The following is a 14,870-nucleotide window of genomic DNA, read 5'->3' as shown; positions in this document are numbered from 1 at the left end:
AACGAGAACAAACAGACGACGAAGCAGAAACGAAAGCGACAACGAGGAAAAAAATAATAAAAGGAAAAAAAATAAAGTTGTAAGGTCGTTGAAAAGAAAATTACACAAAAAAATTCATATACAAAAATAATCACGCGTGCCTTCCCTTACGTAATGTCATAGAAGGGAGGTCAGGTCAGGTCGGAGGTCAAGAGAGGTGTGGCTGAGTGATGAAGATGATGATGGCAGCAATTACCGGCGTGCAAGCAGAGGACGTGCCGCGATCATTAGGCGTCATTTATGGCAATTAAGTAGCAATCGTGCGAAGAAAGATGGATTGGAACTGTGACGGCGGGGACGGTGATTGGTGGTGGTGGTGACGGTGGTGGTGGTGGGGGGGGGTTGCTGAGGGTGGTGGTGGTGGTGACGGTGGTAGTGGTGGTGGAGGGGGTTGGTGGTGAGGGTGGTGGAGGGGGTTGGTGGCGGTGGTGGTGGTGGTGGTGACGGTGGGGGGGGGTGGTGACGGTGGTGGTGGTGATGATGAATGATGAACCTAACCTAACCTAACCTAACCTAACCTAACCTAACCTAACCCAACATAACCTAGCCTTACCTAACCTAACCTAACCTAACCTAACTAAACTAACTAATCAACCTAGCTAACCAAACCTAACCTAAGTTGTTGATGATGTTGTTGTTGTCTTTGTGGTGGTGGTGGTGACAGTGGTAGTGGAGAGGGTGACGCTGGTGGTAGTTGTGGTGGTGGTGATGACAGTGGTGATAGCGGCGCGGGTGACAGTTGTGGTAATTCTGGTTGTGGTGGTGGTGATGGTGATGGTGGTAGTGTCAATAGTTGTTGTTGTAGAGGTCGGGAAGGTGATGCCAGATGAATGAAAGGGATGGAAGGAATGGAAAGGATAGACGAGAAGGGAGGAGGAGGATGGTGGTTGAGAAGCGAAGAGAGAAACAAAATAATGGGATAGATGCAAATGTCTGAGAAGTATCAATTAGGTAACTTAGAGGGAGGAAGGAGTGGGAGGGAGAGGGAGAAAAAATTATAGTTTAAAGAATGAGGGAAGAGACAGAAAGAAGGTTCAAAGCAGGGAGGGAGAACAGAGGGAAAAAAAATAAGAGGAAGAGAAGGAGGAGGAGGGAGAGAGGGAGGAGGAGGGACAGAGAGGGAAAACGGGGAGGGAGGGAAGGAGGTCAATGATAAGCGAGTTTGATTCTAAATAATGTGAAGGAGAAAGTGTCGGTGAGTCTGTGATGATAATGCGTGAGAGAGAGAGAGAGAGAGAGAGAGAGAGAGAGAGAGAGAGAGAGAGAGAGAGAGAGAGAGAGAGAGAGAGAGAGAGAGAGAGAGAGAGAGAGACAGAGAGATAGAGAGAGAGAAAACAAAGAGAGAGATGAGAGAGAGAGAGAGAGAGAGAGAATAAGAAATCAAAAGGAATAGAAGCAATATGGTTCAATATATTATTACCGATGCCAAAAAAAAAAGAGGCAAGAGGAATCCAAGTAATATAAATGAAGGGGAAAGAAGGACAGTGAATTGAAGGCAGTTTGGGAGTTAGTAACGAATAAAGTGAAAGAAAAGAACAGCAAGATATGAACAGGTGGATATTTATAGAAAAGAGAACATCATAAATAATTAAAAGAAAGACAGGTAGCTAGGAAGTGGAGGCAGTAAATCAGGAACCAGAGGACAGGGAAAGTTACCACAAGCGAAAGGAGGAGGAGGAGGAGGAGGAGGAGAGATGACAAGGCAGACAAGAGAGGGGTAGGGCGCGGTGGTCTGTCTTATTAAATGCTTTCGCTTCTCGTGACGGAGGAGGAGGAGTAAGAGGAGGTGACGAGACCGAGAAGGGAGGGGTAGGCCGCAGTGGTGTCTTATTAAACCCTTTCGCTTCTCGTAACCATAAAGAAAAGACGGTACAAACATCAGCCCACGCACGCACGGACACAGGCCAAGAGTTAGTCAGCGGTTACCCGGAGAGGTCACTGGCTGGCTGGGAGGGCGTGGCAGGTCGAGCTGAAAGACATGCAAAGAAGGGAGGTGGGGGGACGGAAAGCAGGTTCAAGAGGAGAAAGAGAGTGAGGCTGAGATTAAAGGATGGCAGGTTTGAGGCAAGGTACAAACTCAAGGTAGGTCAAGCTGAAAGGGATGAGGAGGAGGAGGAGGAGGAGGGGGGGAGGAGGGATAGGCAGGGATGTAGTTTCAAGAGGAGAGAGGTCAGGTTGAGTTCGAAAGGTGAATAGTGCGAGGTAAGGGACAAATTCAAGGTAGGTCAAGCTGAAAGGCAGGAGGAAGGGGGTGGGGGGCGGGGAAGCAGGTTCAGGAGGAGGTCAGGTTGAGTTCGAAGGGTGAGTAGTGCGAGGTAAGGGACAAACTCAAGGTAGGTCAAGCTGAAAGGCAAGTGAAGAGGAAGGAGGAACAGGAGGAGGAGGGGAATGGGGGGCGGGGAAGCAGGTTCAGGAGGAGGTCAGGTGAGTTCGATGGGTGGCGGGTGTGAAGTAAGGAAGACGCTCAAGGTCATGGGAACGCTGCATAACCGCTCGCCGATCACTCTTCTAGCAGGTTGTGATGCCAAGATACGCTCACAGAATCCTGTTTAACGCTGTACGGGTTCGTTCACACTACAAGCAGAGCAGGGCAGAGCGGAGCGGTTAGGTGTTCACATATAAGCAGAGCAGGGCGACCTGCACAAGAATCATTCGCAGGCAACAGCCCGATAAACTCCTCGGTGTTTATCTGGAAGGATGATGAAAAATGTAACGATTTACAAAGGAACATGGAATTTCGTTGTAAAAGCCAAGTCCCATGGCTGTGTGGGTCACTGATGATTGGGTACAGGATCAGAATATCACCAAATTAGCTTCTCTAAACATACGGCTATTATATATCGTTAAAATGTACCTCAACTATGCACAATGTGGTCAGTTTTTGTAATTTTGGCTTCAGCAATAAAAACTCACCTATGTAGATGGCTTCTTGGCCATGTTGATTGAAGGGTGGAGCCGTGGAGGACCGCTAGCTGCGAGCAGCAAAAAATACGACCAAATTTCCCGAGCGTGCCGCCCCGCTTGCGATGTAAACAACCGAGCGTCTGTACATTCAAAACTATCTAAAAATTAATGCCGCTACTAACTAATCTGTTCTGCTCTGCTTGTAGTGTGAACGAACCCTACAGGTTTCTTAAAGGATTCCGGTACTGAAAACTCACTTATTTTTCATTGGTTGCTGACGTGGATAGTTTGACCGATTTTTTAATGTAACGAAAGCGAGAAAGTATAAAGAAAAATTTGTATAACGGAAAAAAAGGTAAATATATAAATGCTAAAAAGTCTGGTTACCTATTTCTGCTTCCTCAGGCTTTGTGATTCCATAGTCATGATTATATTAAAGCATCATATTCCTGAGAGTCCTGCACCAATTATCGTATAAATCTTCAAACCCAAAGCCCCCAAAATTGTCCCTTTCAACCCCCTTCACCTAATTTGTTTTCCTATTCTTTTTCCTGGGAGTTTTCCATCAAATTGCCGCATAAATCTTCAAAACCCAAAACCAAAACCTCGTCCCTTTCAACCCCCTTCACCCTATTAGTTTTCCAATTTTTTTTTTTCCTGAGAGTCATCCACCAAATTTGTCGTATAAGTCTTCAAACCCAAATTACTAAGCATCGCCATTATACTTTCCCGCCATTGTACTTATCGCCATTATACTTTCTCGCACACGCTCACTCTGTTTAAGAAAAGTAAGCCTTGAGCAGAACCAGTCCTCGCGTGCCTGTACACCCACTCTCCGGCACATAACATTGTCCTGACCACCGCCTCGCACGTTCTCCCCGCATATAACAAGTTGTGCTTCGCCGCGCCGTCTTGCCTAGCCTGCACGCACGTCACCTCCCTCACAGGCATCCTCTTAACACGTCAACTTGTACTAAAATGTTACTCTTTCTTCCAACATTTTTCACGTGCACTTTACTTTAGAGGTGCTTATCAGGACACGTCATCCTCGTGAGAGATTCCCCTTACCTGAAACAAGAAGAAAAGTCCTTTAATACAACACAAAAGAATATGTTGATGATAAAAGTATAATAAAGAAAAATAATAATAATAATAAACTCATTCATAAAAAGTGATATAAAAAAATCAACAAAACCAACTAGACACGTCAAGATAAGCGAGCTAAAAAAAAAAAGACAAATCAGCCACATTTTTGTTACTACAGACTAATACGACATTTAACAAAAAAATATCAGACGTAAGAGAGAGAGAGAGAGAGAGAGAGAGAGAGAGAGAGAGAGAGAGAGAGAGAGAGAGAGAGAGAGAGAGAGAGAGAGAGAGAGAGAGAGAGAGAGAGAGAGAGAGAGAGAGAGAGAGAGAGAGAGAGAGAGGTTCAAAGTCACGTCACATGTTACACCAACGACAAAAAAAATCACCACAAAGAGACGAGACAAGTATAGGCGACCAGACAGGTGTTGCGTGAAATCAAGAGTGAAGGTGTACCTGGACGAGGCTGCGCGGTCATAATCTACCCCTCCACAATCTGGCCTTAAAGAAAAACTGTACAGGTGTGTCTACGCGGCGTCAGGTAGGCAGGTGATACGGTGCCTCCCCCTCCTTCCCTCTCCCCCTCCCCTGACCCCTTCCTCCAGCCCCCCCGCGTACAGGTAAAAGGGTACTAGATCTGTTACCGTTATCAAAGGAAAAGTGACGTGTCGTATGTGCGTGTGTGTGTGTGTGTGTGTGTGTGTGTTAACCCTCTGACCATCACCTTGCACTCCGTCTCGAACCTTGACACTGAGTAGAGACATTGAGACATGGCGGCGGTGCTGGAACTGTCACGCACTAATGTTAGATAGCAGCAAGGCCAGTCATCCACACCCCTCTAACCCTCCAGTCAGTCAGTCAGTCAGTTGGTCGCCAGTCTGTAGGTCCGCACGTACGCTGAATTTAATAGAAAACGTGAACTTTCCCTCTCGAAGAATGATGATGAAGAAAACGATGTGTGTGTGTGTGTGTGTGTGTAGCCTTTTCGAATACCAGATGTCGCCTACACCACACTACACTATAGCCTAATACACGACACTATACAGAAACTACCATCACCACCACAATCCACGACAATAGACTCTCTTTCATCAGCTGCCTTGATTCACCCATCACTAATTTCACGGCTAATATATCCATGAACAGAGCAAGGGACATTTATACTCCATCCCTTCAATTTTCCAAGTCACCGCAGCATGCATACCTAACCTCTCCCTTTCATTCGTAACCTCTAATCCCCCTCACTAATTTCACGGCTAATATATCCATGAACAGAACAAGAGACATTTATACTCCATCCCTTCAATCTTTCAAGTCACCTAACCTAACCTTTCCCTTTCATTCCTAACCTCTAACCAATCCGTCGCTTTTATAACAAGACAACAAGACAACTCAAACATCTTATCATCAATCCTTTACATACTATCAATCGTCCCTTTCAACCTTCTTCATCCCATTCTTCTCCCATAACAACAGAACAACACAGTCACCCATCTTCCTACTGTCCTCCCCCTTCGGTATACCTGCTCTTCCTTCCGCGGGTCGGTTCCATTCTCTCGTCTCTCGGCCTGGGTAATCTTACACTCGTCTCGCCCTATCATCTTAGCATTCCTTTCCCTCCCCCACTCTACACCACGGGACCCTTAACCCAGGCGTATTCTGCATAACAAAACAATGGCTGGGTGGGTGGCTGGGTGGGTGGAAGAAAGGAGAGGCGCAGGCAGAGAAAGGGAAGAAAGAAAGGGGTTGAAGGAGGAAGAGGAGGAAGGGTGGGAGAAGAAGTACAGGCAGAGAAAGAGAAGGAAAGGAAGTGAAAGAGGAGGAGGAGGAGAAAGTGAGGAAAGAAATCAAAAGAGGAGGAGGATGAACCAGGAATAAGAAAGAAGGAAAAGACATAACGAAAAGGAGACATGAAGAGAAGGGGAATATCGAAGTAAAAGGGAACAGGCATAGAAAGAAGGGTAGAGATGAAGATAGTGTAGATGGAGTTAGAAGATAGGAGGGCGGGATTAGGAAAAGGAGATGAAAAGTTAGGATACAAGAACGAGAGACGAAAGAAAACAGCCAAAAAAAAGATGATATAAAGAAGAAAGAAGATGAAGTTAAGATGCAAAGGAAGATGAAGAGGAGGAAAACTAAACAAAGAGATAAATGGAATATTGAAAGAACGGCACTGTAGGAAACGAAGAGAGTAAATAAGAAGAGAAACAATGAAAAGAGAAAAAGAGGAAGCGCTTAAGGAGGTGCGTGGGAAGACGAAGGAACGAAGGAAGGAAGGAACGGAGGCAAGAAGGAAATAACAAAGGAAGAAAGTGGAAAGCGGAGATAGGCAATAAATAAAAAGAGGAGGAAAAGATGATGGTGGAAAAGCAGGAAAATAAGAAAAGGAAGGAAATGAGACAAATGAGAGAGAGAGAGAGAGAGAGAGAGAGAGAGAGAGAGAGAGAGAGAAAAGGTGAGTCAGGGTGAAAGGAAAGCTGGGGGAGATGTTACCTGGCATGCCGTGTGACTGCCTGCGACCTCCTCCTCCTCCTCCTCCTCCTCCTGCGACCTCTGGCCCTCCTCTGCCTTATCGGGTTAACCAGGAGAGCGAATCTATTTGTTATTTATTCTATTTATCAAGTTATTATTACCCTACATTATTTTCATTGATAACCTGACTCAAATAAGTTGCCTCAGCTAAGAACACTTGGATGGCTAAAAAAAAGTAGATAGATAGATAGATAGATAAATAGAGAGAGAGAGAGAGAAAAAGGAGGGTAAGAAATATTTATAACCGGTAATTAAAACGGTAAGAACGGACGAAAAACGAATCATAAACCACACGAAAAAAAAAATGTCACGAACGTAATTCCTCTGAACGTAACAAAATGAAAAGCCCAAAAAAAAAGGAGAGAAAAGAAGGAATGGCAGAAGATGGATGAGGCTGAGGAATGTGTGTGTGTGTGTGTGTGTGTGTGTGTGTGTGTGTGTGTGTGTGTGTGTGTGTGTGTGTGTGTGTGTGTGTGTGTGTGTGTGTGTGTGTTTGCTAGTTTGATTATTTATTTGTTTGCTCTCTCTCTCTCTCTCTCTCTCTCTCTCTCTCTCTCTCTCTCTCTCTCTCTCTCTCTCTCTCTCTCTCTCTCTCTCTCTCTCTCTCTCTCTCTCTCTCTCTTTCTCTTTCTCTCTTTCGCTCTCTCCCTTTCTTTCTCTTTCGCCCTCTCCCTCTCTCTCCCCCTCCCTCTCCCTCTCTCTCGCTGCTTTCGAAGTCATACAAACTCCATAAGAAAACAGGTAAAGGTGAGGACTCTATGACTTCCCTTTCTCCCCATCACCCCTTAACCCTTTACTACCTGTTCTCCCCCCCCCCATCCCCTTACACCCCTTGACAGCCAGCAGTAACCCCCCTGTCCCCCTATCTCTCCCCCTGTCACCTCACCCCCAGCCCTTTCCTGAGTAACCTTATCTGTCCACTCCCCGATGCCTTTTACCCCTATGTTGTTGTGTGTTTTGGTCTTGTACACTAACGGCCGACTCGTATTGTATTCCCTCGGCGTCCTGTTGAAAGGGAGATGATGAGGATGTGAAGGGTGTGAGAAGAGGCATGAAGAAGCCATTGGAAGGAGGGAAGGGTGGGAGGAAGGGAATTAGGAGAGATGAAGAAGGGAAGGAAAGGTAGGAAAGGAAGGAGGAAGAAAAGAAGGTCGACAAGAAGGAAGGAAGGGATGGAGGAATAAATAAAAAAGAAAGAAAGAATGAATGAAAGTAAGACAAAGAAAGAAAAAAGAAAGAAAAGGAAGGAAAGAAAATATAAAAGAACGAAGGAAAGAGAGAAAGGAAGAAGGAAAGAAAAAAAGAAATTAAAGAAAGGAGAGAGGGCAAGAAAAAAAAGATGTAAAAAATAAATGAATGAATGAATGAATGAAAGAAAGAAAGAAAGGAAGGAAGGAAGGAAGAAGGAACTAATGGGCAATATTTCCTTATACTCGTCTTCTTTGACCTCCTGATGAGAAGGTCCATTTCGTCTGCTTGAGTTTCCCCGGCAATACTCTACTTACTTTCCTTTTTTTTTTTGTTGTTGTTGTTGTTTTTCATCTAATCATTCACTTATCTTTATACTAATTTACCCATTCGCCAATTTTCTCCTTTATTTATTAGGTCTGTTTCGTCTACTTGAGTTTCCCCGGCAATACTCTACTTATTTTCCTTGTTTTTTTGTTTTTTGTTTTTTTTGTCATCTAATCATTCACTTATCTTTACACTAATTCATTCATTCGTCCATTTTCTCCTTTATTTATTAGGTCTGTTTCGTTTGCTTGAGTTTCCCCGGCAATACTCTACTTACTTTCCTTGTTTTTTTTTTTGTTGTTGTTGTTTTTCATCTAATCATTCACTTATCTTTTACTAATTCATCCATTCGTCCATTTTCTCCTTTATTTATTAGGTCTGTTTCGTCTGCTTGAGTTTTCCCGGCAATACTCTACTTACTTTCCTTGTTGTTGTTGTTGTTTTTCATCTAATCATTCACTTATCTTCATACTATTTCACCCATTCGCCCATTTTCTCCTTTACTTATTATTAGGTCCGTTTCGTCTGCTTGAGTTTCCCTTTCAATCTTCCCATTTCATATTTTGCTTCTTAATTCATCTCTCTATCGTTTATCTCTATAGTAATTCACTCATTCATACATTTTCCCATTTCCTTATTAGGGTCTACTTCGTCTGCTAATGTTTCCCCGGCACTCTTCCTTTGTTTCTTATTATTGTTTCTTTATCAATTATCTTTACACTAATTCACTTATTCACCCATATTCTCATTTACTTATCAGCGTTTTTCCCCTTCTTCTATGTGCGTTTGAGTCAAGGGAAACTGCGAGGATCCTTCAGTAATTTTCTCCTATCGTTCTCATTTTCACTCTCACCCCCCCCCCCCCCACACACACACAGCATTACTCTTCAACACGTCCCAAACCTGTCATTAACTCGACCGTGCACTTGTATACTTTCCTTGGCGTAGTACTTACCTGATCGCTCTTATAACTTTCTCAACCTAACACACACACACACACACACACACACACACACACACTTTATTATCGTTTTCATTGTTATAATTATTTTCACTCTCCTTCTCCCCCTTTCCATTTGACCCATTCATTATAATTCTCTCTCCTCCTCCCTCCCCTTTCCTAATGCTCTCTCTTTCTCCATACATCTTTACCCTATTTCCTTTCTTTCTATATTCCCTTCTTCTTTCTTTTTTCATTTCCCATTATCTTTTCCTCCCCATTATCTCTCATTTTCCTTTACAACTTTCCCATTTCCTTCCCTTTTCCATCCCTGCCTTTTCTCTTTTCCTTATATTTCCTATCCCCTTAGTCCTTCCTCACTCCCTTCCTCTCCCCCATCATCCCTTTTCATCTTTCCTTCTCCCTTATCTTTTTCATTCCTTTTCCACTTTCCCATCTCCTTCCCTTTCCATTCCCTAGCTATTCTTCTCTCTCTTTCATTTCCTATCCCCTTCCTGCTTCCTTATTCCGTTCCTCTCCCCATCCCTTCTCCCTTACCATTCTTATCTCTTTTCCCTTTCCCTTCCCTTCCCTATCCTTTAATTCTTCTGTCCCTTTCATTTCCACTCCTTTTACCCGTTCCTTGTTACCTCTCCTTTCTCTCCCCTCTCATCTATTCTTTTTCCCTTACATTCTCCACCCCTTTGCCGCCTCCCCTTTCCCTTACCTTCCCCATCTCTTATCTCTGTTTCTCTTTCATTCCCCCATCTCGTCCCTTACCATGTACTTAAGAGAGCCAGACACACAGCTGTTGAACTGGATAGATGGACCTGAAGAGACTTTCCCATCAGCTGGTTAGTGTGTGTACGACTCTATAGCAGCAGCAACCCTAGTCCCTCCCTTTGCTATATCTCACTTCACTCTCGCTGGCAGCCCCGACGAGGAGGAGGCCTTTGGTGTTACGCAGTGTGTCATCCTCGGTTACTATTGGATACACTCGGTCTGTTGCGGTGTTGTATCCCTCGTGTGGTATTTCGATCGCCAATGTTTTTTTGATCTACGGATTGTTATTTATTTAAGGAAGATAAGCTTGTGGAGACATACCGTGGCATCTACTGACACGATCGGGTTTACGTGTATGACTTTGAACACACGAAACGAGAGCAAAAATTGTAGACCCAAAACCACGGAGTAATGTTCTTATGGCCACTAGGAAGACCTCGTGAATCAGTGATATTTTTAACGGGAAATCAACATCAAGATTACTAATTAGACACGAAAAGGGGACCACTACGAGGACGAAGAAGCTGAAATAGTGTTCTCTTCTCTCCTCTGAACCTATGTATAACCATCTACACAAGAGCTAACTTCCATGGGGTAACGAAAACATGGGAAATCAAGATGAATATTACTAATTAGACACGAAAAGGGGACAACCACGAAGACGAAGAAGCTGAAATAATGTTGTCTTCTCTCCTCTGAACCTATGCATAACCATCTACACAAGAGCTAACTTCCATGGGGTAGCGAGAACAGCACGATCCCTCAATAAGTGTAAAAAGAAAGTAAGAGCAAACATCTGTGGAGAGAAAGAAAGAAGTAGAAGAGGAAGCACATATGGAGGTGTGTCTGTGCCATTAGTGAAGAAATTAGATCTCACCGTGACATTGCTATATAACATCAGTGTCAGTCTTGCCTCGGTGGTGGCGGCGTCCAGACCAAGAGAGGAAAAGCTGGAGCGAAGACAAATATGACAAAAGTGACGTGAAAGAAAAGGACGAAAGATAAGAAATAACGAAGAAGATAAGGAGAAGCTGGAGCCGTGAGAAAAGGGAATGAAAAGTGACGTGAAAGAAAAGAACGAAGGAGAGAAAGATAAAAACTAGAAGAGAAGATGGACCTAAAAGAGAGAGAAATAAATTAAGTGACGTGAAAGGAAAGAACGAAAGACAGAAAGATAAAAACAAGAAGAGAAGACGGACCTAAAAAAGAGAGAGAAATAAATTAAGCGGCGTGAAAGAAACGAACGGAAGACAGGATTAAAATAAGTTGAAGTGGAGAAGCTGGAGCCGTGAGAAAAAGGAATTACAAGTGTCGTAAAAGAAAAGAACGAAGGATAGGAAGAAAAAAAAATAGAAGAGAACTGAACCTAAGAGAGAAAAAAAATTAACTGGCGTGAAAGAGAAGAACGGGAGACAGAAAAAAAATAAAGTTGAGAAGCTGGAGCGAAGAGGAAGAAAGGAATTATAAGTGACGTGAAAGAAAGGAAGAACAGAAAAAAAAGGATAACGTAAGGAAAGAAAGAGAACAGGAGTTGATGAGAGAAAGAATGGGAAGTGGAGAAACTGAAGGACAAGAAAAAAGAACTTAATATTCGTGCAAAAGAAAACAAAGAAACACAAAACCCGCCGACCAGATTAACTTTTCATTTTCACCGTTTTTCTTTCCCCTTCCTCCTCCTCCTCCTCCCCCTCCCTCTCTTCCCCCTCCACTCCCTGTATAGTGTTTACCTCACCAAGCTTTCAATACCCGTGATCCGATTTAATCCGTCTCAGGTAAGGACTGTAAGGTGTTGTGGGTCCTTCAATATGTTCGAAATCCACACAGTATTTATTTGCGCGTGTTTTGTCCGACGATGTTTTTTTTATACTTATTCATTTTTTATTTATTTATTCATCTATTTTCTTTTTTGTGTGTGTGTATTTTTGTTTCTTCTCTTCTGCTTGCTTGCTTTTTGTCTTCATTTTTGTTTCTCCTTCATGTTTTCATCATCGTCTTTTTCTTCTTCTTATTTATTCATTTATTTCTTCGTCTTCTTTTTTTTTCTCTTCCTCTTCCTCTTTCTCCTCTTTCTTTCACGGTTAGCGAAGAATCTGTGAACACCAATTTCTCCTTCTCTTCCTCCTCCTCCTCCTCCTCCTCCTCCTCCTCCTCCTCATCATCATCATCATCATCATCATCATCATCATCATCATCATCATCATTTATACTTACCTTTTCCTTCTCCTCCTCGACCTTTAAATATTCTCAAAATCTCTACGGCAAAAATATTCCTTGGTATTGTTTATATTTAGAAACAACTAACGTTTATTTCTCTTTAAGCCTCGAATGACCTCTTCTTTTTGTTCTTTCCAGAGGCACAATCTACATGACCTCCTCGAGGCCTCGCGGGGTCATGGCGGCCGGTGAGTGGGAGTGGGGGTGGTGGTGGTGGTGGTGGTAGTGGGGGTGGGGGGGGGGGGGTTCCTCTCCTAAACAGTTGGGTTGTCTTTAGTAATGGTTGTATAAAAAGAAAGAATTGTTTACTCTAAATATATCGCTGCGGTCGTGAAATTGAGCCATTAAACTTCCTTGAGAACTTTTTCCTCCTCCTCCTCCTCCTCCTCTATCTCTTTCTTTTCTTCTTTTTCTTTCGTCTACTTTCTCCTTTTTTTTTTACTCCTTTTTCTTCTTTTTTCTCTTTTTTTTCTTCATTTTTCATTCTTTTTCTTCTACGTCATTTTCTCCTCTTTCCCATCGCCTTTTCCTCCAATTCCTCTTCCTCTTCCTCCTCCCCCTCCTCCTCCACAACGTCCAGAGAGAGTCGGTCATTCTCTGCACCACTCTCGTCACCTTCATAAGAAACCAATTAACAGAGGAATGCAGGGAACAACAAAAAGACAACACAGACAGCACAGGTGACAGGCAGCAGGTGTCTCCCCGCTCAGGTGTTGTGCTCTTCGCTAAGTTAATGTTCCCGGTTGGTGGCGTTCTTTAAGGGGAGACGAAAAAAAATGAAGACGAGATGATGTGCTCTAATGCTGACCCACTGCTCTAGATAACACGATATTCTCTCTACTCTTCTCTTTCCTCTTATCTTGTTCCTTCTTTCCTTCCATCTCCACCTCTTGTTCTTGTGTGTGTTTACTCGATTATCTTCCCTCATCTCCTCTTTTCTTTTCTATGGTGGGTTTTTTTTATATTATGTTTGCTTTATTCTCCGTGGCAATGCGATAATGTTACCTTGCGACTTATATTGCGAAGATTGAGGTGACTAATATGCCAAAGATAGGGATGTTGCTGAGCCGACAGCAGGGGCGACACAAGCGGTCGTATTTTAAAACATTTCGTCGCCCAAGTTCACATATTTGACAGGGGTAGTTTTATGACCCTGGTGGTAGTTTGACCCTTCTTCTGTGCCATGAACCTTAAAAAACACTCATGAAAAACAGACTGATCCCCTCTTTGACCTTTAGAAATAGTTGATGTGAGAAGCGATGGTGTCTTAAAAAACGGCCCTAAGACAGATAGGTGGGTAGGACGTGACAGGTATTATGTAAGACCTACCAGTGCATTACCTTGAGACACATGTATTGCAATGCTGAGGATATGAAAGACGTGACAGAAGAGGTCCTTACACAAGTTGTAGGCGGCAGGTGACAGGCGTAACGCGAAATACCTTCCACCCTGGGCCTAGGCGTGACATTGCGGTGCTGTGCTGTGAATGGGGTGAAGGTGTGCGCGCCAGGTATTTGCGACACGGCGCCCACTCTGGTTAGGTAGCGCGCGCGGCAAAAAAATAATAACCAGCCTGTATTTCAGCAACATCACCTGCCATTAGCGTTTTTTTCTGGGCTTTGTGTTTTCTTACTAATGCTGCCGCCTATTCCTCCTCCTCCTCCTCCTCCTCCTCCTCCTCCTCCTCCTCCTTCTTCTTTACTTTCCTTCTCTTTCTCTGTCTCTTTCTCTTTCTCCTCCTCCTTTCTCTCCTTCTCCTCCTCCTCCTTCTCCTTCTCCTTTTCTTTTTCCTTCTTCTTTATCTCTTTCTCCTCCTCCTCCTTTTCCTTCTTCTCTATCTCTTTCTTCTTCTTCTTCTTCTTTTTCTTTTACTTTTTGTGCGTCTTCTTCGCCTTCATTTTCTTCATTTCCTTCTTAATCTTCTTTTTTACTTATCATTATCATTCTTATTTTTTTCTTTTGTTTCTTCTTTTTCTTCCTCCTCCTCCATACCATTATCATCCAGCCCCGTCTCCTCCTCCTCCTCCTCTCTCACACGGGGCGGAAGGAAGAAGGTAGTCGAGAAGTGTATTTACATAAGGCAGGTAGAGGTGTTTCAAGACGAGGTGCAACGGTATTTAGCAGACCCTCTTCACTTTAATTGCCATCCCCTCTTTTTTCTATTCTTTTTACCTCACCCGACCGTGTTTTTCTTAAGTACTCCTCCATGTTCCTGTATAACTTCCGTACGCTGGAGTTTTCACTTTGCTCAGCGATTATGGTACAACTTATGGGGTTTGAGTTTATAGTAAGAAAATGTATTAATTGGATGGGTAACAGAAGTAAACACGGATTATTCATGGTCTTAAGAGATTCAGGATAATGGAGAAAGGTGTGCACAAAAAGAATGAGGTTGAAAATAACGGAGTGAGTAAAAAATAGGAGGATTGGAGGTTCAAACGAGAATAAGAGGTTGAAAATGAAGGAGAAAGATATGTAAAGATAAGAAGATCAGCTTAAAACAAGGATAAAAGAAAGTTAAGGGAAACGAGGATAGTAAAAATAAAAAATAAAAGACCTTGAAACAATAACAGTACCCGTGTATAGTAAAAGAAAACATTTAAATATCTCCTTGTGAATCATTTTAGTATCGCTTTTCTGGTGATGTCATAAATCTCGTACAATTATCTCGATGTGTTCTAATGAGTCTTTTCCGTCTTTCCAACAGCTATGGCGCCGCTGCTGGTGGTCGTGGGCCTAATGTGTCATGCAGTGAGTAAAAATGACTGTCTATCCTGCCTCGTTTCTTCTCAGCCAAGCCACAGCATAGGAGAGTTTGGCTACGTTCTTATGTTCTTATGTTCTTAAATTTCATCAC

The 14,870-nt window shown here is 43.2% G+C and overlaps 1 protein-coding gene across 1 annotated transcript in view; it reads left to right on the top strand.

Annotated features, from left to right (window-relative positions):
• LOC126984230 (hornerin-like) overlaps window positions 1-14,870 on the top strand; it is a 45,419-nt gene that overhangs the window by 18,739 nt on the left and 11,810 nt on the right. Inside the window, exons 2-3 of the mRNA XM_050837785.1 lie at window positions 12,152-12,201; window positions 14,721-14,764. Of these exons, the coding sequence (XP_050693742.1) occupies window positions 12,165-12,201; window positions 14,721-14,764 (81 nt within the window). The 5' untranslated portion in view covers window positions 12,152-12,164. The remainder of the gene's footprint in view (window positions 1-12,151; window positions 12,202-14,720; window positions 14,765-14,870) is intronic.

This window comes from Eriocheir sinensis, chromosome 56, assembly GCF_024679095.1.
Source record: "Eriocheir sinensis breed Jianghai 21 chromosome 56, ASM2467909v1, whole genome shotgun sequence".
Classification (NCBI taxonomy): Eukaryota; Metazoa; Arthropoda; class Malacostraca; order Decapoda; family Varunidae; genus Eriocheir; species Eriocheir sinensis.
The sequence above is the reverse complement of the archived record's forward strand: the minus strand, read 5'-3'. Positions and strand labels throughout refer to the sequence as shown.